We start from the raw sequence: 25321 nt of genomic DNA on the forward strand, positions 1-25321 counted from the left end.
GGTACTTGAGGGGAAGGTGGGAAGACCCTGACCTCAACCTAGAGAGCTCGGAGAAGTTGCTTGCCAGAGCCGCACTAACCGGGTGAGTCTCGTGGCAAGAGAGGAAATCCCAGTGAGCGTATGTGGCTGGATCAGGAACCTGAGAACTGAAGAAAGCAGTAAATAAAAAGGCCCATGAAAGGCATTATGGGACTTGACTTTCTTTTTAGAAATGAGGTGAAATTGAACTGTAAAATAAAGAAACAGAATGGTCCGGTGGAAAATGAAAGTACGCCCATTCAAAAGACTCTGTGCACAGTGTTTAGGCTTGAGCCGGAACGAGGGAAGCCTGATGGAATTGAGCTGTTGCCGTTTTGGGAACCAGACAGGACCGAGCCAGAACGAGGGAAACCCACAAATTGTGTTTTGAAGAGACATTGGGCCTCATTATGAGGTTGGTGGAAATCCGCTGGTGCGACCCGGCGGGTTGCTGCCAACCCTGTAACACCGAATACTGCGCCTAACTTCCCGGGACATTACAAGTCCCGCCGGTGCAGGAAGTCGGACACTGGAATTTTGTAACTCCCTATTCGACTCTATGGGAGTGGGGAGATGGAAGCACTGGTACCGTTGTTAACAGTGCCAGTGTTTCCGTGACAAGTCTGCCTACCGTGGCAGCTGCACCTGGCAGGTCACACCTGCCAGGTGGACTGCCCCGGCAGGCATACTCGTGTAGGTGTTACCGCCACCCTTGTTTCCGGACCACCACGCTTGTAATGAGGTCCATTCTTTTGTTAAAGCCAAGGCTGAAGAGAGCCTCAGAAAATGGTATGAACTGCTGAATCTTGTCAGATATTTGGAACTGTGTAAAATCCTAAGAGGACCATAAGGCATAGCAAACGCTAAAGAATAAAGCTAGGGGAAGGGAACCCTGAAAGTGAAGTGAAACGGTTTGAGCCCGAAAGAGGGGTACCAAGAAAGAAATTGAAAATGAGAGGCTGGTGCCTGGTTGAGGGGGGCCTATAGAGACTTAAAATACATTTTCCTTTGTTTCATTTGTGTTTGTGATGAAAAGCACAGGGGGTTGACCTTGACCCGCGAGATCATAACGCTGAACTTTGAGACGGAGTATGTGAATGCAAAGCAGGCTATAGAGGGCCGAGCCAGCTACCCCAGGTGTACTCTCATAGCAGTGTGTGTCCATACGTCATGTGCTCCACCCCACCAACGTGTTATACTATGTGAGAAGCGATCTTTTGACGCCATTCTGTAATCCTTTTTTTCCCACTGATATTTTCTGTTACATTTCCCTATTTACCTCCTATGGTATTAGAGTGAGGGCAGGCAATTGGTTTTCTAGTTTAATTGTTATTTTTTTGGACTAACGACAGACTAGGACCGTTTTCTTTTCATTTAGAAGGTAGCGGGCTCCCATCTTCAGTGTTGGGGCAAGACAAGTTCTTCCAACCCCCTTTTGAAGTAAATAAAACTGGTGATTTGTACGTTTTGATGTCCTTGTCCTTCTTGTGATACCATGCCTGCCTCACAGAACACTCCTTCCTCACAGTACTTTACAGAGACCGGAACTGATGGTTATCCACGCCCACTCCTAAACCCTTGAGTACCTGCAATTCCTGGGTCTTCTCTACACTGTTCCTCACCTTGAAGTGCATAATCTAGTATTTATTTTTGCAACTGTTAAATGTCCGGTGTCCCATTTGGACAGACTTGCTTTTTAATATTAATGGTTACTTTGCACTTAAAATGTTTTTTATGCACAACATTTTGTTCATATTTGTACAGTACATACTGATTGGACAACCCCCTCTCCTCCTAAGATGCTAGACAGCTCACTTAATTGATCACAATGAGTTTGGACGAACCTGGTGGTGGAAACACTGTCCAGCACTAAATCCCTCCCTAGAGAACTTCAGAAAAACCAAGCTACCTGTATTTGCAATTATGAAATCTGCAAATAATGCATGTGATTACTACAAAAACAAAACCATTATTTAGAGATTTTTGGGAGGGACTGTGGGTACACTGCACGTCACTATAGGGATAGTATTACAGACACGCCTATGTCGACATCGAAAAAGAAAATGCAATACTCCACAGTGACCACTGGATGTCGGACTATGCACAGCATGTGAATCTAATCCGATACAATCCTCAAATTCTTTTACGGTAAGTAATGCATGTCATGTAGGGGTGCAATGAGTGGAACGGGCAGAAGGCAAAAATCATTGATTTTGAAAAATAAACGGTGGTGGAGGAAACAACCCAATTGGCAGAACCTATCGTTCCTGACGCATGCCGTACATGGCCCAGCCCAGGAAATATATAGCTGGCTCTGCAGTGTTTTCTTTTTATTTATTTTTTTAAATGTTTCATGATCAATTCAACCACATTTTAATTTAAGCCAATCAAAATGTTCTTCTGTTTTTTCTCTTTTAGACTACAGACAACGAAGGTCGTCAATATAATTGTGATGTCTTCCCACTAATAGAACTTGGAAGCGTGGCTCACAAATACTATCTTGTCAATATAAGAGTCCCTGTCAATGAGAGAAAAAAAATTAATATTGGAATTGGGGAGTTGAAAGATGTCCACATTGTGGTGAGTTTCTTTTCTTTTTTTTTTCTCTTCTAATGTTACAATCTGCTCCAAGAATGCAAAGCCCAATATGGTCATGTTAAGTAATGCAGTGAATTTCCAGTGCGCATGCCCAACAGTTCAAGACCAAAGCATATGAATGTTTATGAACATGTTGTGAGAGCCAGTGTAGTGTAAAGCTTGTATGTGGAGTATCAAGATGCATGGGTGTTTCAGCAAAGTGGACAAGAATTCATTGGCAATAAGATCTTTGTTCCCTCTTTACCTGATCAGTTGCAATGCACATGTGTGGGGAGCTACCAGTATGTCTCAGCAGGGCTGGTATATGCTACAAGTGTACCACACTTCATTCCAGTTTTTAGAATTTAATTGGGACAGTGCCGAAACATGTTGGCAGAGCTGATCTAGAGTATTGCAAGAGCAGTGAATGCCACTTGTTCATTTTTAATGGATCGTCCTAGCAGTGATCAGGCATTGCCACAAACTGGACATTTGGGACCAAGAAGTACACCAAGACCAGATGCGTTAAGTTCAGCAACTTTATTTGGCATTGTGTAAAGGTGTTGGCCAACTTAAATATACATTTATAAATGTACCTTCCGCAAGGAAATAACATAATAAGATTGGGAAGCCGTTGCAGGAGACAGTGTCAGGATGAGTGGTCCACTGTTTGCCATCCTTGTTCCATAGTCTCAGAGGAGTTGCCACACTCCTTCCAGTATGTAGCAAACCCTATACTTTCTTGTCTGAGACTGGGTGCTGGCTTTTCCTGGTTTCTGTAACCTAAGACTAAACTAGTCCTTTATGTTCTGCATGACCATCGGTGCGGGAGGGGGGGTGGTCTGTTGGAGATGACAAAGGTCAGCCAGGAGAGTGTCAAGAGGGACTTGTTACTACTATCCTTCTTGACTGTTCTTTCGTACAGCTCTCTATGGCTCCCTGAACCCTGTTGGAGCCTCCTCCCACCTATTATACCGGCCTAGGGCCTGACCTGGCCCTCCAGAACATGACTCGCCTCCTTCAGGGTCCTTGCCCCCTCTTATCAATATCTTAATGAAATCTTGATCTCTTATTTTTAATTGCTTTCTTCTTTCTCTTCCAAGAAGTCCCTGCCAACAGGTTCTTCTTAACCTTTTCTGCTTTGCAATAAGCCATTTGGGGTTTCAAGGAGAATTAAACAAAGGGGTTTCTCCTGCCTCCTGACCAGACTATCCTCCCACGACCCTCCTGCAGAACACCGCCCCAGGGTCGGGATCGGCAAGCGTCTGCCTTCGCCCTGGCCACATGAGAATAGTCCCAGGCCAAGATTCTTGGGGGGGGGGGGGTATCCCTACTGATTAAGCACACCTTCCTTGCACAGATCTGTAGGGCAGTTGAAACAACCAGATAAGAAACCTAAGCGCAGACTCTATTCTGCAGCACCAGAGTATAGTCCCAGTGGGACTTTCTGCACCTGCTCGAACTTCCACAATTTCTGTGGAGCAGGTAAATGGGTAGTGGCATGGTAGAAACTCCTGACTTGGGTGGGGATGGTAGATTCCATGTGCCTCTGGCAGATTCCCAACATATAGGGTAGGTCCCACCAGATTCTGTTCTATAGGGCCATGAAGGGTCTGACATTGAATTGGACTCCGATAGAAAATATTGTATAGAAGGTAGCCTATACAAATTCTTTAATTTTTTTTGTTGCTTTGAACTCCTGAACTTACTTTTGGACGCAAGCTAAGCCTTATGCCTTACTTTCCTTTCCCTTTTGCCCATTCCTATGGGGAAACTGATCAGTCAATAAGTGTGTCCGTACTAAGGCAGTGTCTCTGAATTTGATTGTTAGAATTGTACACATCAACTTAAAGTGTAGTCCGTTTAAGATAAATTCTTTCATCTCTTTCTGTAATGATTTTTCAGTTACTTTTTAGTGTGCTTCGGATGAGCTGGTGGCAGTGGATATTTTGTTACTGTGTCTTTTGTAATTTTGCTTGTGCACATTTCCATTTACCGCAAATAACTACTAAGGGTGACTAGCATCCTCTGATCATCACAAGGTTTTTGCGTATTGTTTGGCTTTCTTCATGGCAGTTGGTGTAGGAGCCAGGATGTGGGGGGCTGGGTCTCTCTGGTCCAGTACACATCCAGGTGCCAGAATGTCTGTTGCTCGGCAGATGTTGTGGCCAGTGGCTATTTATGATTGGAAAACCATTGCCTGTTTAAATGTTGCAGAGCCTTACTATTGGTAAGCTCCCAGCGCAGATCTTGGAGCCATTCTGGAGATGATCTTTGGACAGACTATCTTCTTGGGTACCTCCCCTTATTTTCTGTTGAGGGACCAGTTTCAATTGGGGAAGACACAGAAAAGCCTATCTGTGGGAAACTTTTTACCCCTTCCCTTACTATTCAACACACTGTGTCCACACTGTTCATTTGCACCACTGGTATCACGTAAGCACGCAGCTGAAGAGATCATCATACAAAAAACGTTATTATTTTAAAAGGACGCAAAAGGTTTACTCAGAAACCAAGAAATCAGTGACTGGGGGGGCGATTAGTATGTGGTAACTTAAAGTACTATACAATACACAACACAGAATGGACTTGTAATCTGCACTACAGCCTTACTGTACTAAGGCTTCGTTTGCAACTCCACATCAATTTGATTTTACAGGTACAGATTAATTTGCTACTATTCTGTATCTTTATCTGTGGGAAACATCAAAACTTCAGTAATGGTGGGTTTTGTTAAGTTTGACGCATGTTTCAGCCCTCTACTCGTGATACACTTGAAAATAACTTTCTATTTTTATTTTGTACATCAGGCCCTCTGAATCAAGAGCCTTGGGCACAGAATGCCCTAATGCTGGAATTGGAACTGTATTTTCGTGTGGAGGAAGCCAGAGTGTGCTTGACCTTGAAACGCCTTGCCCCCTGCTTAAAATGTTGGGGAAGGGAGGCCAAGGTCCCAAACATTCTGACTTATCATTTTGTGCACACTTCTTTCTTTTCCATGAACATTACCCCCACACTATTTGTAAATTAGCGGTAAGGATTGGAAATAGGTTTTTCAGTATAGGCCCTTTTATTTTGACAAGACTCCACCAGGACTGTTTATTATTATTTGATGGTCGTAGCTTGCTCCCCATCTGTAGATTTAGGTTTAGAAAGGCGTTTTTCACCCCCTTGTGAAAGTTCAATTAACACCCTTGAACTGTGGTCACTTGTCTGTCTTACTTCAATACCATGCATTCCTTACAGTCAGCATACTGTGCCACCCGTGCTGGTTTGGGGTAGCTTGGCAGTTGGATTTTATTATGCTTCACAGATTGATGCGACGCTGTGCGGTCTGCTAATCTGAGCTTTCTTATGGGGGTGGGTTGCACATTAGTAGAGAGCATGTGGTAAGGGTCTGAAGCCTGAGTCAGTTGTGTGGCATGTGAATCCTAGAGGTAGGCTTGAGCGAGGTGTTTTGGGCCAAATCTTCGTTGTTGGAATGTAGTGGTCGGCAGAGCGGGCCTCGACATGGTGAAGAGTAACAGCATTGGTGTAAGGCAGTTCATAGCTGTTAGTGTGGGGGTTAGGGAAGTCTATGGCCATGGTTGTAGCGAATGAGCGCGCTGGTGGAGTGGGTCTGGTGGCGAGGGTATGCACTGGAGTACTATATATGGTCGAGGCATGGGAGCCAACTGGGGTAGTGGGTCAAGCTGGCGTAGAAGTAGAGCGCCAGCGGCGCAAGTGGTCAACATGGCTTGGGTGATATAACAATGGTAGGGCAGATCCGTGGTAGGGGACGAGGAGCCACATTAAACCGGCATTAGGGATACATCCAGATGCACGTTTACCTTTAGGTAATAGCTGGGTTTTCTGTGTAGTATTGTCGCTGTAGATCTCTGCTTCGATCTTGGTGGTGTAGCGACGTGCCGTGATGGTCTGGGAGTGGCAGCTGATGTCTTCCTTCGCTAGGGCCTTACGTTGGTGAGCGGGTTCGGGCAGTGGGGATGAGTGATGCTCGTCGCAGGCTGGAAGACTGGTGCTGAATTCTCGTTGTGTGCTGTCTCCTACCGAACTCTGATCCAGTATGCCACAGAAGCTGCAGAGAGGTACAATGGCCTTGACTCTTCGCCTTTAAACACGGGTGCCTCTGCCCCCCCCCGGCTCTGGGGCGAGGTGTGCCTTTCAGGCCCTGCTGGCCAATCCATGCTTTACAGAGCCCTCAGGTGTTTTCAGTTTGGGGTGTGGAAGCTGGTGGTTCCTGGTGCGGCTGGTTCTTCATTTGGGTGTTCAGCTCGGAGGTGTTAAACCAAGATTCAAGCAACACAACCGACAAACTAAATCCTGCATCCTATTGGTTTATGTCCTTGCGACCCCTGGGTCTTCCTCATCCAGACCAAGCAGAGAAGAAGATTATGCCCATAACGGATTCCACAACCTGTCAGTGGGTGGGGCAGGAGGGTGTCCACTTAACATACCTGTTCCACCCATCCTCACCCTTCCATTCCCGTTCTCCACAGGGTTATTTGGGTGTGAGGTCCTGTCCCTAAATCGCTCTTTCCTGACTTTGGCCAGTGGTGGCCTGGTCATGGACCCCTTACTAAGCCCATCCCAGTGGTCTGGGATTGATTGAGTTTATGTACTTTACATACCTTTTTCAACTTTGGATGGTGCCAGCGGCTCACAATCATAGTTCCTAGTAATACTTTGTATAGTTCCAAGTAATACTTTGTAGGAAGGCTTACTGATGATGGCTTTAGGGCACAAGGCCCCAAACCATCTTGGGTCTGGATTTAGTAAGTGTTGGAACTGTTACGCAGCTGACAACGTCCCTGTGTTCTACTGGTTACTGAATCCTATCCTTTCTCCTAAGAGTGAATGTATGCATCTGTTTATCGTAAACCTATGACAATATTGGCCTAGAGGTTTTACTTACTTTGTGTGTGTTCTAAAGGCTTAATAAATCATCATATGTTAACCATCTAACTAGGATTATTGTGGATTCGATGTAGCCCTAGACCACTCGTTCAGCCCTCCTGAGTTTTAGCCATGGCGCTTTGCTGCAATACCTTTAATTGGGTTTGGCTAGATCTCAGTGTGCCTCATAAATCCGGCGGTGCTAACAGTTTTCGCCGCCTGATATCCCGGTGCCTCTGGGACACATTACAAGTCCTGGCGGCCCGGGATAGCAGGTGGCAGAAAATGTTAGTTCCCATTCCCATGGAGTTCAATAGGACTATACGGGAATGGGGACTCTGAAGCGGTGCCGGTGCTTGCGTGACAACTCTGCTTTCTCCAGCATTGGATCTTTCATGGATTTACATGCTTAGAATATTCCCCGTCGACAGACCGGGAACCCTCGGTACACTTATAAAGCCATTTCCCATAGGAAAACTTCTGACACTTTTGTGTCTTATCTACGTCGTTTTTGGGGCTGCCCACGTATGCCCTACTAGGACGTAGCAGTATAAATGCCCCACGCCCGCGGCTCCCTTCAGATTTCAACCGTCTCCAAAGTAGTGGGAGCACCTCGTGTAGTCTACTATTTTGTCTAGGTTGTGCTGTTGGAGTTTTGTCCTGATGTCAGGAAAAGCGATCTTCGTGCCGGTTGAAGAAGGTGTACGAGGGGGACGGACATATGGATTGCATATATTGTCTACACCCTCCTCATTCGGCAGACCAGTGTGACATATGTAAGGGTTTCTCCCAGAAGACTCTTAAAGATCGAAGTCGAAGACTAGTGGCATGGTTAAACGATGGAGTGGCAGCATACCTGCCTTCGGAGGTAGGCTCCACGCGCAGCGTGGCCTCAGCGTCAAAATCTTTAGGGGCCCCGCGTTGCTCGACATTGTCGGAACCCCTGGTGAAGAAATCGCGACCGGCGGAGAAGGAATCCTCGAGAAGCCATTCTAAGGAGTCTTCGTCGAAGAAAGCCTTGTCATCCTCATCTTCGACGAAGAAAGACAGAAAAGAAAGTCGAAATCCTCCTCGGGCGATCATCATAGATCGACCTCGAGTCGAGAAGCGGAGAAGTGTAGGTAGAGTTCAGAAAAGGCGGAACGCCTCAGGGACCTACACGACCACCACAGTCGTCGACGGCAGGGCAGTCGTCGACCACTTCTCTGCCACTGACACAATTGGTCTCAACTGTTCTTGGGCCGCAGACGGGGACAGCTTTAGCCTCGTCGACATAGATCCCGCAAGGGGCCTGGCGACCAGAAGTATTTGACCCGGTCCCTACTGCAGCAAGAGGCCTTGTCGGTGTCCTTGGGAGATGAGAATGTGAGAGTAGCTGGCCCTGCAGACCTCGGGTTACGAGGGATTACCAGGCCTCTCTCCGGGAGCATTCCGGGGTCTACCCCTCTTCTCAATCCGCAGTCACTCTTGTCGCTGGAGGTTTTATCCACGTTACAAACGTTGCTGAAGTCACTGGACGAGAGGCTACCTCAAGCAACTCCGGCCAAGTCGGCCATCGATGAGCCGGCCCATCTCGTCGGCCACCTCCGTCAACCCCCAGTGGGTGGAGACCTCTCAGCTCCACGCCACGAGGAAGGAGAACTGATAGATTCGGACTCGGACAGGAGAACCTTATCGGATGTCTCACTTTCCCCCTCCAGGGAACCAACCTGGGAGTCTGAGGTGGAATTGGAAACCCCGAGAAGCCCGTCTCGGCCGTCTCCCCCGGACGACATTTGGTCATTTCACGCTAGGATGGCCAAAGCATGTACAGAATTGGGGTTGGCCCAGGAAGAGGAGAAAAAGGACTGCTTTCTTTTCGACCACATGGGAAAGAGAAGGTTGGTGTTTTCGGTACCCATCCTGGATCATGTGTGGCAGGAGGGGTTACAGACGATGCGTCGCCCTTTCTCGGAACCGGCAATAAAAGGTTGCCTGGAGAAAAAATATAAGGCCCCAGAAGCTACCCCCAAGTGTCTGTCCTCCCAACCAACCCCTGACTCGGTGGTGTCGGCGGCGAGAAAGGCGAGGGCCCAGCACAACTGCACAACCCCCCCCCTCTCCAACACCACCCCCCTGCTCCCCCCTGACCCCTCCCCCCAGAAATTGAAGCCATAAGACAGGATGCCTTCGGCAAAAAAGTGCTGTCGGTAGGAGCAACCACAGTGAAAGCGGCCAATTTTCTGGCCATAGTAGCCAGATACGACAGGGAGATGTGGCACCGACTGGTGCCTATGCTGGAGCATCTTCTGGAAGAACATCGTAAGGCGGCGATGTTACTGGTCAGGAAAGGGGAAGAGGCCTCCAATCCTGCCATAAACATCGCGGTGGACCTCGCGGAATCTGGGTTTCAACAGGTGAATAACGGTGTGGTTCTCCGAAGGCAAGCATGGCTAAAATGCACCAACTTTAGACCAGAGGTGCAATACAAGGTGCTGGATATGCCTTTTGAGGGAGACCTGTTCGGCGAGAAGGTGGACGAGGCCCTGAAGGGCATGAAGGAGGACTCGGACACAGCGCGTTCCTTGGGGGCCCTCCAAAGTGGTCGAAGTTTCAGGTCTTTTCGTCCCTTTTAGGGGAGCATCGGGAAACTCTAGATTCTCGGCATCGAGATACAGATCCTTCAGTAGGCCAGCATACCCCTCCCAGGGATACAGACGGCTTCTCAAGCGGCAAAACGACGCCGAGACTACCAGGCCCCCAGGAAGAGAACAGGTTACATGTCGACGAGGGATAAGCAGGCCAAGGACCAGCAATGACGGGCATCGGAACGTTCTGGGAGGCAGGGTATCGTGCTAAATCGGCGAATGGGAGCAAATAACAATGGATCAATGGGTGTTGGACACTGTAAGATACGGACATTCCCTGCAATTCAAAAGCAACTCGCCGCACATTCCACTGGCGTTTGTAGCTCAACCCCATCTGAGTGTGTTGCAGCAGGAAGTAGCACTTATGCTACAAAAAGGTGCTATAGAATTGGTTCCATCATCGCAGAGCGGTCAAGGGGTTTATTCCCGATACTTTGTGGTGAAAAAACCAAACGGAAAGTGGCGTCCCATTCTAGACCTGCGCAATCTGAACACGACGTTGAAAAGCCTAAAATTCAAGATGCTCACGCTCCAGGAAGTGATCAGGTCAGTTCAGGAAGGGGACTTTCTGGCGTCTCTGGACCTGCAGGACGCGTACTTCCACATACCAATGTGTCAGCGACAGAGTTCCTAAGGTTTGTGGTAGGACTGACTCACTACCAGTTCACAGTACTTCCTTTTGGGCTGAAATCCTCTCCCAGAACGTTCACGAAATGTTTGGCCCCGGTGGCGGCCTGGCTGAGAAGGCAAAGCCATCATGTGTACCCGTATCTCCACGACTGGTTGGTGAGGGGGTCCTCCCCTATGTTGGCTCGCACAAGTTTGCAGGCCACCATGCAGCTCTTACAACAGCTGGGGTTTGCGGTAAACTTTGAGACATCCTCATTAACGCCGTCGAGAAGCTTGATGTTTGTTCTTGGGCGCGCAATTCGAGACCCAGTCAGGGTTAGTGAAGCCATCCCTCGACAGAATCACCAAACTCAATGGATTGGCAGGTCAGCTGAAAATCAATACCAGACTATTGGTGAGAAAATGTGTCGATTCTGGGCGCTATGTTGTCCTGCATTCCTCTGGTGGGCAACTGTCGCCTGTTCATGAGGCCGGTTCAAGAGTTTCTGGCGGACCGGTGGCGGCAGGCCCAAGGGCTCTGGTCGGACAAACTGACAGTCGACGACAACGAGCTCCTACTAGCTCTTCAGTCGTGGCAGAGCTTTCAGAATCTATCCAGAGGGGTACCCCGACAGGAGCCGGAGTTTCGGCTAACCATAGTGACGGACGCATCCCTGACATGCTGGGGAGCACACATGGGCACTCTACAAACGCAAGGTCGTCTCTCCTGCACATCAACATTCTGGAACTGAGAGCAGTGCGCTGGGCATGGAAGTCTTTCCTGCCGCACATCAGAGGGTCCATAGTGAGAATATTGACAGACAACACGACGGTGATGTTTTACTTGAGGAAGCAAGGGGGCACGCGATCCAGAACCCTTTCCGAGGTTCAGAAGGTGTGGCATTGGGCTCTGAAACACGATATATCCATCGTAGCTCATCATCTTCCGGGAGTAAGGAACGAGCAAGCGGACTCACTCAGCAGAAAAATGGACCAAATACACGAATGGGAGATAGACAGCGTTCAGTTGTCGAAGGTCTTTGAGAAATGGGGACGGCCTCCGCTGGATCTCTTCGCCACAAAGAGGAACAAGAAGTGCGAAATGTATGCCAGCAGGTGGCCACAGGAAGGTTCTCTGGGGGAAGCGTTCTCCTTCCCGTGGACGGACAAGTTCCTCTACGCCTTCCCTCTGTTAACTCTTATAAGGAGAACTCTGCACTGGATACGCAGGTACAGGTGCCGGTCAACCTAGTGGCACCGTGTTGGCCGAGGCAGCTGTGGTTTTTCCGACCTGCTTCACCTGTCGGTGGATCAACCAATAACGTTCAAGAAGGTTCCCAATCTCCTGTCCCGAGACGAAGGAACAGTGTGGCATCACAATCCAGACCGTCTCAATCTCACAGATTGGCTCCTGACTTTTCGGAATTTGGTGCCTTGAGCATTTTGTCGGAGAATCCTGCAAGCAGCACGGGCCCCTTCCACCAACCAGTCGTACGCGTGTAAGTGGAGAAGGTTCTGTACGTGGTGTCGAGAACAGACGGGAGTGCAACCTCTAAGGGTAACTCCGGAACAGCTTCTACCGTATCTGCTACACCTGGCGAAGAGCAGATTATCTTTTTATCAATAAAGGTACACCTGGCGGCCATCTCTAGGTTCACGAGGAGGAGGCAGTCGTCTCCCTTATTTAGTGACAGGCTGGTGAAACACTTCATGAGGAGTCTGTTCCGAACGTTCCCGCTGGTTAAACGTTTTTCACCAACGTGGAGTCTTTATGTGGTGCTAGCAGGGTTAATGAAAGCACCCTTTGAACCAATGGCCACATCGTCGATGAAGTTCTTGTCATGGAAATTGGCTTTTCTAATAGCTATAACATCAGATAGGCGGATCTCGGTATTGCAAGCATTGGTCGTAGACCCGCCGTACCTAAGGTTCTTTAAGGACAAAGTGGTTCTGTCAACTAATCCTCGTTTCATTCCAAAAGTTCCTACGGCTTCACATAAACTCATTCATGTCCTGCCTACCTTTTTCACGGCCCCCTCATCGGCTGCGGAAAAAGTCCTCCATACCTTGGACGTGAAGAGATCCCTAAAATTTTACCTCCATCGGACTCAGCAACTTAGATCTATTCAACAACTCTTCATGGCATATGGTCCGTCGGCGAGAGGAAAAGCAATTTCAAAGCAGGGACTGGCCCGATGGGTCTCGTCGACGATTGCCTTCTGTCATTCCAAAGCGGGAAAACCGCTACAAGGGCGTCCGCGAGCTCATTCCACGAGAGGAACTTCATCGTCAGCGTTGTGGGCAGGAATCCCGCTGATAGACATTTGCCAGGCGGTGGCATGGTCTGTGCCTCACACGTTTACCCGCCATTACTGCCTCGAATGGCAGCATGCGGACGGGATACAAATGGGAAGAGCAGTCTTATGCCATCTGTTTCAATAAGGTAAGCCCTTTTCAAGAAGGGTCTGTGTGTGTATATGTATATGTGTGTGTGTGTGTGTATATATATATATATATATATATATATATATATATATATATATATACACCTCCTAAGCACACGTATAGCGAACCATGCTTACGTAAAACTGCCAATTTATAAATACGCAACAATATATATATATATATATATAGTTGCGTATTTATAAATTGGCAGTTTTACGTAAGCATGGTTCGCTATACGTGTGCTTAGGAGGGTGCCGGATTGCATTCACACCTCCTTTTTCAGGATCACTGCTGTGCATTCTATTCTAAGCATGTGAATCCATGAAAGATTCAATGCTGTAGAAGGGAATAGTTCCTTACCTGTAACTCCATTTCTCCAGCATTGGTATCTTTCATGGATTCACATGCGCCCGCCAGCCTCCCCGGAATGCAATCGACTTGTATAACTAGGTTTTCACACCATTCTGCTTTGGAGGGGTCGAAATCTGAAGGGAGCCGCGGGGGCAGGGCATTTATACCGTTACGTCCTAGTGGGGCATGCGTGGGCGTCCCCAAAAACGACGTAGATGGGACACAAAAGTGTCGGAAGTTTTCCTATGGGAAACGGCTTTATAAGTGTACCGAGGGTTCCCAGTCTGTCGACGGGGAATATTCTAAGCATGTGAATCCATGAAAGATACCAATGCTGGAGAAATGAAGTTACATGTAAGAAACTATTCCCTTCTGGGTTGTTGCGTCCCGCATTTTAGACCTGCGGAGCGCACAGGCCCAGAAGAGCAGAGTTGTAGTCTGTTTTGGGTAAGAATTGATGTATTAACACTGTGAGACTACACAACACTGATCTGCTTGGTATTAGGTAACCCACCTTTTGGTATAGTCCTGTAGTACACAAGTTGGTAATGTGACTGAGCGTCAAGGCTTATCTAAAGAAGGGGCAATGTGAGCTGTGGAGCTGTAGCAATGAAATTCGCAAATAAAGTAGCCAAGTAACACTTACACTTAAAGTTTGTTATGGTTATTTATTTAACTTTCATTTTAAAATAAGCTTTCTTTAAAAAGGGCAAGATATGTAACGATCAAATACTTTTCCAGAATTCGCACAAGTTAGTAGAATCATGCTTTTTACACTTCTACACCCGGAGGTGACTTCATTCACAAGGACAGTAATGGCATTTATATATCACTAGTTATACTTTGCAGATTCTGAGGTTGCAGAAAGGAAAGGTTAATGGAAGGAAAAAGGTTCAACCGGTTCTCAGGGCATGTGAGTATACTTAAATCTTCCAATTAAGTCTAGACAATCATTTCCCAGCAATAACTGTCTAAGACAAGTTACCACCTATGAGGGACAGAAATATCAGTAAATGGACTAGAAGAGTCTGCAGGGAGCCAGGACAGCCAAAGTCAATTGGGCAGTCTATGGAGCTGAGGCACTTATTGGATCATAAGTTTTTGTAGAAATTACTTGTAGGGTCACGCTGTTGCACTTGTGTAAAGCAGAGTTGGAAGCAACTCTTAGGTAAACCACTGCAAGTCTGAACTGAGGAAAGCAAAGCTCAAAACAATGAGGTAAGTACCCCAAGTCGAAACAGCACCGCTGGTTTGAAGAAGAGTGGTGCAGCTGGATTTTGTCCTGTTGCAGCGCTGCAGATCCTGGGTTCCTGAGCTTCTGTCGTGGGGACAAGAGGGAGGAAGTCTGGAGCACTCCATTTGGAGGTCGTCGGCAGCTACGGGCTCTTTTTGGATCAGCAGCACTTTGCGGTTTCAGCGTTCAGTAAACGGCACCACCGCGGGTACGGTTTGAGCTTCCTTCACTCCTCGAGTTCTGCATTCTGGTAAGGGGACTCGAGCTCCAGTCATCCTGCTTCTGGAGGGTCCTTGCTCTTAATACAGGTTTCTCGACCCCTGGCATTTGGTTCTTGCAGCAGTGAAGAAGTGCAGCCAACCAGGGAAGATCGTCCGATGGAGTTCGTCTCTGGGTTAGTTGGTCCCACTAACCCATGGGGAAGAAGTCGTCCCTTTGGAGCTAATCTTGTCGATTTTAGAAAAAGTAGTTTCAGCACAGCAGCAGGGCTTCACCGGGCAATTGAAAAGGTCCAGGAGGATGCAGCAAGCTTCATTCAGTTTCTCCGTTGGGTGTTTCTCCCTCACATACTGCCTTTGCAGACACACAGGAACCAGAGGCGTGTTTCAGGACTGAAGCTTGCCAAAGGCAAACCGAACAAAGGGCTCAAACTTGGCTTGGTGCACAGAGTTAAACCAAGAAAGACATCACAAACAGAAAATGGCAAAAAAAGAAGACCCGGCCATTATGACAAATTGTGACCCATGGGTGCTATACTGCAGCGGAGGGTTCAGCCTGCGGTAGAAAAGCACAATGGTAGGAAAACTTAAACCACTGCCACCTGCCATTAAAATTAGTGACAGTAACATAAAAAATGTTACTTGGGTAAGTAGGAAAAGAGGCTACTAAGTAACCCCCAGCGCTCTACTTAAGATGGGGTGTGCTGGACCTACATAGGAAAAAGGTAGGTAAAGTCAATTTCACTTTACTACTCTTGGGAACAGTTGTTCACCCAAGAGAAGGTGTTAAACCTTATGAGAAATCCAAAGGACTTCTCTGTGACATGGCACTGAAAGTGTTGTGTTTCACAGATGAGAAGGTGCTCTGTCTCCTCTGCTTGCCATGTGTCCTTCCCTAGTGTTTTCCCCTTCCCGCTCCCTTTCTCTTCTCTCCTCACCCTACCTAATCTATGGTTCTGTCTCCCCCATCTTTTCTAACTGCTTCTCTATAGACTATCCTGGTCTCCTCACTAAATCTGGTAGGAAAAAGTTTAAAAAGAACATCCTGGTCTCCGACCCAGGCCTTCCTGTCACTGATACCTATACAAGTGCCTCCACCAGGCAAACATTCACCGACATCCTCTGTCGTTACCTCACCAGACCTATGGACTCTACATATGGTTGCTGTGCTGGCCCCCTTCTAGTCTTCTCCCATTAATGGTGGCACATGGTGGGAGGCCCTCCTGGCCTCCTTCCACTCCTCTAAGGTCATCATTAATGTTTACCAGAATGTTACCGTCTTGGTCCAAGGCCCTCAAGCCAAACTTCTCCTCTTTGATAGATGCTTCCTGCGCCTCATCAGTTTACTTTCTTCTCCTGCTGTCCCCTCTCCCCTCCATGGCTTCCTCGCCTCCACCTGCTGTCTCCTCGTTGGCTCTGCTTTCCTCTTCTGCTTCTGCCCCCGGCCCTTGGGCTGCTTCTACACCTCCACAGGGCGTACCTCTGATTTGTACTCCTCCCCGAGAGTCTTTCAAGCACTGCAACCTTTTCCATATTGCCACTCTAAACTCTTGCTCTGCTGGCAAACACTCCTGACATCTGCCGCCACCTGGAGGAACTTGACCTCGATGTCCTCAGTCTCACTGAGACATGTTCACGGCCAGCTCTGTCACAAGCTTTGACACTCTCCTCCCTGATGGCTACAAGAATCTCTCCGCTCCCAGATCCAACCGTTCAGAGGGGGTGTTTCCCTGATGTTCCCTGAGTGGATCCTGCCTCTGTCATTCCTACGCAGGCCTACTCCTCTTTCGAATGCCTCTTCTGCAGGCTCTCTTCCTTTATGTGGCTACCATCTATCATCCAGCTGGTCAGATCTCCTCATTCCTCTCTGAGTGGGCGTACCTCTCCTCTTCCCTCCTATTCTCAACTACTCCTTCTTGGAAACTTCAACATCGACCATGGTGCTTCCTGTCCTTCCACTGACTTTCTTTACCTCTGTGACTTTCTCTCTATTCTCCCCTCTGGCCTGACTCTGGATGATCTGATCTCTTCAGACCTCGCCCCTCTCGATGTGTGTGTGTGTGTGAGATATTATATATATATTTTTTTTTGTCACTGTTTTTCCTCCATTTTTGTTGCAGTGTGATCTGGTTTTTTAACGCTTTGCACTGTTTGAAATACTTGTAATAAAATGTACCGAATAGTGTGCGTTTATAGATTCATGCATGTAATTTTATTGATTGGTTCAGGCATGTTAGGAAGGGTATATCCCACGGCTCTTGTCTGTAAGCACTGCTAGATACAAGAGTGAACAACATAAATTTACATATGAAAGCGATTCTGGTAACACAATTGTACGTTTTTTGTTTTCTTCTTTTAGACTATTTTTCAAAATGGAGGTTTTACTAAAGTGTGGTTTGCCATGAAAACCTTTCTTACCCCAAGCATCATTATTATTATGGTTTGGTATTGGAGGCGAATCACAATGATGACCAGACCCCCAGTTCTGCTTGAAAAGTAAGTATAAATAAAGGGGGTGTCCTAATTGGTTTGCTTTTCTTAAACTTGTTCTTTCAGTCATCATCGTGTTTTGAAGGTCTCTCCCAAGTCTGACCAAAGTCAAATCCCACTTTACACTAGGGGCTCTGTGTAGATTGGGTAAAAAATGGCTTTGTATATGAACAATCAAACATAAGACCTATAATTTGTTTCCATGTCCTTGCGCCTCACCCAGTTAAAACAACACAAAGATCAGTCAACCATTTCGGTCACGGTTGCCTATTCCTTGGTTTCCAACAGCCGATATTCTGCTAAATTGAACAGTTCAACATATCACTATACCTGCAGCGTTTGGTGCCCCAGAGCATGAATACTATGGTCTACTAAGCTGCCATTGTTGCACTGCTGACGGCTAGGCTACCTGAAATGATGTCACTCCTGATCCATGCAGTGGTGTTTAAGATGGGCTGGCAGGGAGTATGCTAAATCTGGCAACTAAACGAGCTGCTGGCCAGTAAGTGGGCTTTGTCATTTAAATTGTTAATCGTAATGCCTGCACAGATGCATAATCAAAGACACATTCCAAGGCATGGAACAGAGTCAGCCCTACTGGACCTAAAAATCCAGATGGACGAGGCAAAGGACAAGGGTAATCTAGCCATTCTCCTACTGCTAGATCTATCAGCTGCCTTCGACCTCGTCGACCATCAGATCCTCACAGAACATCTGATGACCTCAGCGGCCTTCTCTAACCAGGCGACTGCCTGGATCCAGTCCTTCCTAACCAACCGAACCACCCGGGTCTTCTCCCCAGGGGCATCAGCACTCCCTGTCCCCATCACCTGCGGCGTTCCTCAAGGCTCGTGCGTCTCGCCGACCCTATACAATATCTTCACAAAGCTATTGTTTGACCGCCTAGATAACCTAGGTGTCACTTACATAAACTATGCTGACGATACCCAGGTTCTCATCACCCTATCAGGGTGCTACGACGAGGACTCCACCAGAATCAACAACCTTTATTTAGAGATCCAAGCCTGGATGGCAGAGCACGGCCTATGCCTCAACGACGAGAAAACTGAGCTCCTCATTGTCGGCTCCCAACATCGACTAAACAAACTAGACCCCCGTTACGCGTCCATCAACATAGACGGTAACCTAATCACAGTAGCCAAAGAAATTAAAACCCTTGGGGTTTATCTAGACTCTACTCTCTCGCTCAAAAGACAGGTGAACGCAACTGCCTCTTCAACAGCTTACACCAATAAGCTCATCAACGCCTGCAAACCTTTCCTATCACCTTCCAGCTGCATTACACTAGCCAGAGCGTTAGTGCTCTCAAAAATTGATTACTGCAATACCCTCTTTCTTGGCTCATCAGAACACAACCTGAACAAACTACAGGTACTTCAAAATAATGCCATCAGAGCCGCCTTCAGTATCCCACGAAATGCCCACATCTCCAGCTTCAGACAAGATGCTCACTGGCTCCCAGTACGAGACAGAATCACCCTCAGATCCCTCGTCATCGTCCATAAATGCCGCTCTAATGACGCACCCAAATACCTGGCAGACAAGTTCCACAACCACACCTCAACTAGACCAACTAGAACACCATACGCACATTGCCTTTCCGTTCCCAAATTCTCCCTAAAAAAAGCAGGTGGCGCCAGCTTCCCGGTCCTAGCTGCCAAACTATGGAACGCTATGCCACCATACCTTAGAGCAGAACCCTCATTTTGGACTTTTAGAGCCAAAACAAAAACATGGCTTTCCAACAAAAACGCTGCTTAATGCACTTCCTCTCTGCATGCCTCTGTTGACCACCTGTAACCCGGTCTGCTACACCGTTGTTGTTTTATCACAGTCTGTATTGTATATTTTTGCCATGCTGTAACTGTTTCTAAGTCTCCGGCGCCCAGCTACCCCAGGGTTCGATCCGCGGTACAAATAAATAAACTAAACTAAACTAGAACTGGAATCTTGCAAAGTTGTTTTTTTGTAGTAATTGAATTCCCTATTCCAAAAGTGCAATTGGCTATTTTTATTTCCTGTCCCCTACATATGAATGACACCATTAACGGCCTACACTCCTAAATGCCTGTCTCTATCCACAATGCATTGACAAATATTACCCGTGGAATTTCTTTTGAATCATTCTTTGGTTGACACACAAGTAGTGATTTTGTGTTATAGGTGCAGGGTTGATTGTGCATGTGCTGCTCATTAGTCGGGCCCACCCTCGCATTCCCAATATTACTGCCCAGTGCCAGATGCCTGGAAGGTGAGGTTGCACCTAACCTATAGTAACTATACCATGCATCTGATGAAATGACCAGTATTGCGTGTCCTCGTTGAAGCTTTAAGGCGGTGGTTGACTGTTTTAGGTCCAACATGAAGTAATGAAATTAATAGGTTGAACCGCATTACTGGGATGAAAGAGGCTGGACTTGAGGGTTGATGCCAGAAATTGGACATGCAAGTCTGTTTTTTGTCATATTCTGACTCCATGGCTTGTGAGCTTATAACTGGCATAGGCTAGCAGCATCTGCATGTGGAAGGCAACACTTCCCGTGTTAAGCACCATCTGAGGCTTTATTTAGCATATGCCTACGAATGGCATAGGATGGTAGTGCCCCTGGTCTTTCTTAATTCTGCTGGATGCCTGTTAGGGAGAATTTCCATTTCTGTGCCAATTCCTTTTAACCTTTGTTAGGGAAATTTCTTATTTCTGTACGAATTACCTTCTACTTTAGAGACCCCCCCCCCCGCACTTTAGGACTTTTCATTTTTATCCTGGAGTGAGTGAGACCTTTTTCTCACTCTTGTATTTTTATCTGATTTGGACTTTGTGTTTCTTTTGGTTTTGGAGCCTGACCAACTCCATAGGCATCATCGTTTTGTATTGTGACACAAAGCACTCAGTGCAGTGTCACAGAGAAGGCCTTTGGATTGCTCTTAAGGTTTAAATACCTTCTCTTGGATAAACTGCTGTTCCAAAAAGTAGTAAAGTTATGTAGGTCCAGTACAAACAATCTTATGTGGAAGTACTGTGGGGGGTACTTAGTAGTACTTTTTCTACTTTCTCATGTAACATTTTTGTTACCCTCACTTCGATTATTGGTTGGTGGCAGTGGTCTAATTTTCCTACCATTGTACGTTTTTTTACAGCAGGCTGAATCCCCAGCTGCAGTATTGCACCAATGAATGCCCATTTTATCAAAATGGCCAGGTCTTCCTTTTTTCTGCCATTTCTTACTTGGGTGGTCTTTCTTGGGTTTTACTCTGCTCTCCAAACCAGGTTTGGTCCCTTTGTTCGTTTTTGTCTTTGGCGGGCTTCATCTCTGAAACCTGCCTCTGGCTCCAGCGTGTCTGGCTGGGCAGGAAGCGAGGGAGGTACCTGAAACCTCCTGTGCTTAGTCTACTTAGTTACAGGTGCACCCAAAGGTGACTGGCTGGCATTTCTTGGAGGACCGCCCCCCTGCTGTGTGAGTGACAGCTAGACGGTGAATGAATGGGAGAAACCTGCATAAAAACGCGAGGTCTTTTGAAAGGAAGGCAGAGTCTACCACTTGAAGAAGGAACTGAAGAAGAAACTGGAAGAGAAGCTTGCTGCGCCCTCCTGGACCGTTGGCTTGCTCGGTGAAGCCCTGCTTCAGTGCAGAAGTTCCAATGTTCTTCTCGACTAGAGAAGCCCGGATCGGATGACTTCTTCCCTTGGGTTGGTGGGACCAACTGACCCCAAGACTAACTTGACTGGAACCTGGCTGTACTTCTTAGCTGCTGCTGGAACCGAGTGGCCGGGGATAGGAACACCAGGAACGAGTGCATCGTCTTTAAGCTGGACCTGAGCTCCAGGAAGATCCTGAGGACCCTCACGAAGCAGGGTGACCCAAACCTGAGCCACCGCAACAGAGTGCTGGACCCCAGAATCAAGGGGATACCACAAGATGTCCAAGAACCGCGTGGTGCTATTAAGTGTCGCTGATCTGGGGTAAGCCCATTGCCGTCGCTGACCTTCGGACTGCAGTGCAGGGGTCCTACAGACTGCCGCTGATGTTCTTGGGACTTAAGTGCAGGAGTCCTACAGACGTCCTCCCTCTTGTCCCCACAACTGAGGCCCAGGAACTGCAGGACTGCAACCAGAACAGAAGCCAGCTGGATACTTTTCTTCAGACCTAAGGTACTGTCTAACTAGGGGTACTTACCTCTTGTGTGTAACTTGCTTGCTCTCACTGGAGACTTGTATTTGCAGAATTGCTTGCATCTTTGCTTTTCACATGCCTCTCAGCTTGTGGTCTTACAGCAATTCATTTCTACGACCTCTCTATATAACATTGCAAGACTTTGTGTCATCTACCAGAAGTGCCTCAGCTCCCCTAGACTTAATTGACATTGGCTATCCTGGCTCCCTACAGACTCTTCTGACCCTCTGACTTTGTGTTTATCTGTCCCCCTTAAAGTCATACATAAGTTACTTGTATTGCTGGGAAAGGGTTAACCTATACTTCATTGGGAGATTGTAAAGTACTTACCTTTTTTCGGAGAACTGTTAACCTTTGTTTCCTTCCCTAACCTTTTCCTTTTTCCACAACCTCCGCATTGCATTTAAGTGTTAAAATGATATATTAATGTCCAGTGTCCTAGCTATTCAAGTCACCTCAGGGTGTAGGAGGTGTTTGTGACATACCAAAAGGGTATCTACTTACTTAACAAACTGAAGGAGTGTATTTTTGGAGTGTATTTTATTGTTGCATATTGACCTTTCTAAAGCAGGCTCATTTTAAAACTGACAAATGAATAATTATTTTAATAAAAAAACAGTGTTATTTGAGTACTTGTCACTGTCAATCTCTGTTGCACCTGTAAGTACAGCTCACATTGACCCCTCTTGAGAAAACCCTGGCTGTTCAGTGACTCAACTTCTGTAGTACAGACCTATACCAAAGGTTGGGGTTCCCTTTTGCCAAGAGGACAAGGCTGGTGTAGTCTCCCACAGAGTTACTACATACTCTTCCCTAACAACAACCTTCGAGACCCCCAGCTCTTTTACTGGACTCAGGGCTTTTTAATTTAACTCCTGAGTGGGACTTTTTCCCTCTTGTGTGGTTTTTCTGACTAGGATTTTTGTGTTTCTCACTGTTAAATGCAGTCTGGCAAACTCCATAGATTGCAAAAGATCCCCAGGACTGACACTGTATTTGTTTAACTTATTTCTTTCTGTAGAGTCATATTTGCGCTTGGATTCTCCATGACCTTCATTAATCTACCTGTGGAGTGGTTTTCCATTGGGTTTAACTGGACCTGGATGTTGTTGTTTGGAGATATTCGGCAAGGCATATTCTACGCCATGCTGCTGTCCTTTTGGATCATCTTTTGTGGAGAGCATATGATGGTGGGTATCATTATTTACCCTGCACAAGTTCTTTTGTTAACCAGTATGGTCTTATTGAACGGCACGCCTAGGTCAACATGTGGCCAATTGAGGCCCAAGTGGGTGAAAATGGCTTTCATTATTTACTTAAAGGGGCACTGACCTGCTGCAATTGTAACAGTTAAATCTGGTAGTCTTGCTAGATACTAGGCGATTCCATGTGCAAGTACCGCAGGGACTCATTAACTTGGCAAATCTACATGCCAAACTTAATACCTTGGGATCGGTCTGCTTTTCAGAAAAGCTTCAAACTATTTTGTCCAATATTTACGATACATTTGCCGTGCTAGTATTTTTTTATTTTGCATGCAGAATATTTTATCTTGTAACGTTAAATAAGCTCTTTTTACAGGATCAGACTGAAAGGAATCGTCTGTCTGGATACTGGAAGCAAGTCGGACCCATAGCCTTCGGATCCTGCTGCCTTTTCATATTTGATATGTGTGAAAGGTAAGTGGGGGATCAATGAAGCCTCCTGCTCTTTGCACCTTCTTGCTGAGGCTGCAGTGTTACCTTTTTTTTTAAATTTTTTTTTTTTTTTTTAAACTGGGTTGATCTGTCCCAGCCGTTTTTTGGCTGAGAAGACCTGTAAGGGGCGACTTCCTCCCTTGGTCTGGTGGGACCAACTAGCCCTGAGATGAGCTACATTTTGGTGCAACCCCCGACTTGCTGTGACCTTTTCAAGGCTGCAGAATCCCATCCCAATGCCCGGAAACCCATGACCATCTTAGAGTGCATTGTCTTTGGAAGTGCTAATCTGGCCAAAACTTCATGGGCATCCAGAGGACCCTACAGAAGTTGGACATCTTCATCCAGAGTCCAGGACCGAGGGATTCAGTAACTTCTAACCAGAGCTGTTCGTTTTTCTTTGGCCCTGAAAAAAAGGTGCCAAAACAACAAAAGGCTGCTGATCCAAGGAGAATCCATTGCTGCAGTCCCTCTCTCTTTCTCTCTTTCTCTTCTCCCCCTGCCCCCCAGTGGCTCCTCTTGAGCTTCTGTGATTTTTCTGTTTCAACTACTGACTTTTTAAAAACATTTTATAATAGAACATTAGAACTTTGAACTGGCCCATTGACATTGGCTCCCTAAAGGCCCCTTCTGAACCGATTGGCTTTGGCAGTGCTTGTTCCCTTACATGTTTTAATTGTTGAACACTTTTATTGCTGGGATAAAAGACTACCTACATCGCTCAGGGAGAATCTAACTGTTTTTTAAAGTACAAAGTAGGTTCTGATATGACTATAGCTTTTCCCTCCTTATAACTCAATATTGCAGTGGTGATCGCGAGTAAGTGTTATTACTGACCTCAACTAACTCAATGTGCTGGAATATGTATAACATATGAAGTTATTCTCCTCACCTGCTTTATTGCTCTTGTTAAAATTGAATCCTAACTTTAGGATTAATGTTACATTTTAGTTGCTGCTTTGTAAAGATTGTCTAATTATGTGTGTGTGTGTGTATAATATATATTATAACTTTAGATGTGTAAGTGTTTACTTGGAAACCTGTATTTGCTCATTTCGTTGTACAGCTATACAGCTCACGTTACCCCTCTTAAGATAAGCCTGGCTGCTTAGTCACACTACTAACTTGTGTAGTACAGCCCTATATTAAAAGGTGGGTTACCTAATATCAAGAAAGTCCCTCACCAGTTGGCCTCAAGTGGAAGTACTTCTAATCTACGCAATTAATAGCTGTGATCTCCGGATGCTTGAGTAGAATATGTAGGTATTATTTCATTGATGAAAAAGTACATCATTGTGTGAACCGTCTTTGTAAATGCTGTGTTTTTTCTTTTTTTCTCCATTTACAGAGGGGTACAATTGAGTAATCCGTTCTACAGCATATGGGCCACAGATGTTGGAGCAGAACTGGCTGTATCCTTCTATATTCGAAGAATTGAGTGCACATCTTATTTAAAAAAGAGTAAACTTTGGAAAATCCCTTGAGGCAACTATGAAACCTTTCCCTGTGCATGCTGACATGTTTTATATTAAAACCTATAAATTATAACTTTGCTAGGTCACGAACACCACAAAATGAAGGACGATTCATGCAGTGCCAGTTTGTTCGTGAGCTTCTCTTAATGATTTGTCTGGCACATAGAATCTGAGAGATGTAGAGTTTGGAGCTGCTTCCAATAGGCAACTTCCTGCTGCAGGACGGATTCAACTGTGTTTATTGCTTTAGCAAATTAATGCCTGAAATGTGATGCATAGCGATGCCATCCTAACCAGCTTAGTGGATTCTATGCCAACTTTTAAGCTCTATGGTTAGGTGCATCTTCCTTTGCTTGGGCACTGCTAGTGAATCCCTCAAGCTCAGCAGGCTGTGGAAATGGTGGTCTTGACACAGCAGCTTAGGCCTTACTCGTGGAGTCCGGTGGTTCACAAGTACAGTACACAATTCCCAATGTACACATTTCCACAGT

The 25321-nt window shown here is 46.5% G+C and overlaps 1 protein-coding gene across 1 annotated transcript in view; it reads left to right on the plus strand.

Moving 5' to 3' along the window:
* Nucleotides 1-25321, plus strand: part of WLS (Wnt ligand secretion mediator) — a 255794-nt gene that overhangs the window by 120716 nt on the left and 109757 nt on the right. The window contains exons 4-8 of the mRNA XM_069641933.1: nt 2437-2598; nt 17335-17471; nt 22680-22848; nt 23240-23337; nt 24704-24767. Coding sequence (XP_069498034.1) covers nt 2437-2598; nt 17335-17471; nt 22680-22848; nt 23240-23337; nt 24704-24767 — 630 coding nt within the window. The remainder of the gene's footprint in view (nt 1-2436; nt 2599-17334; nt 17472-22679; nt 22849-23239; nt 23338-24703; nt 24768-25321) is intronic.

The sequence above is a fragment of the Ambystoma mexicanum genome, chromosome 1q, assembly GCF_040938575.1.
Source record: "Ambystoma mexicanum isolate Mex_15411 chromosome 1q, UKY_AmexF1_1, whole genome shotgun sequence".
Taxonomy (NCBI): Eukaryota; Metazoa; Chordata; class Amphibia; order Caudata; family Ambystomatidae; genus Ambystoma; species Ambystoma mexicanum.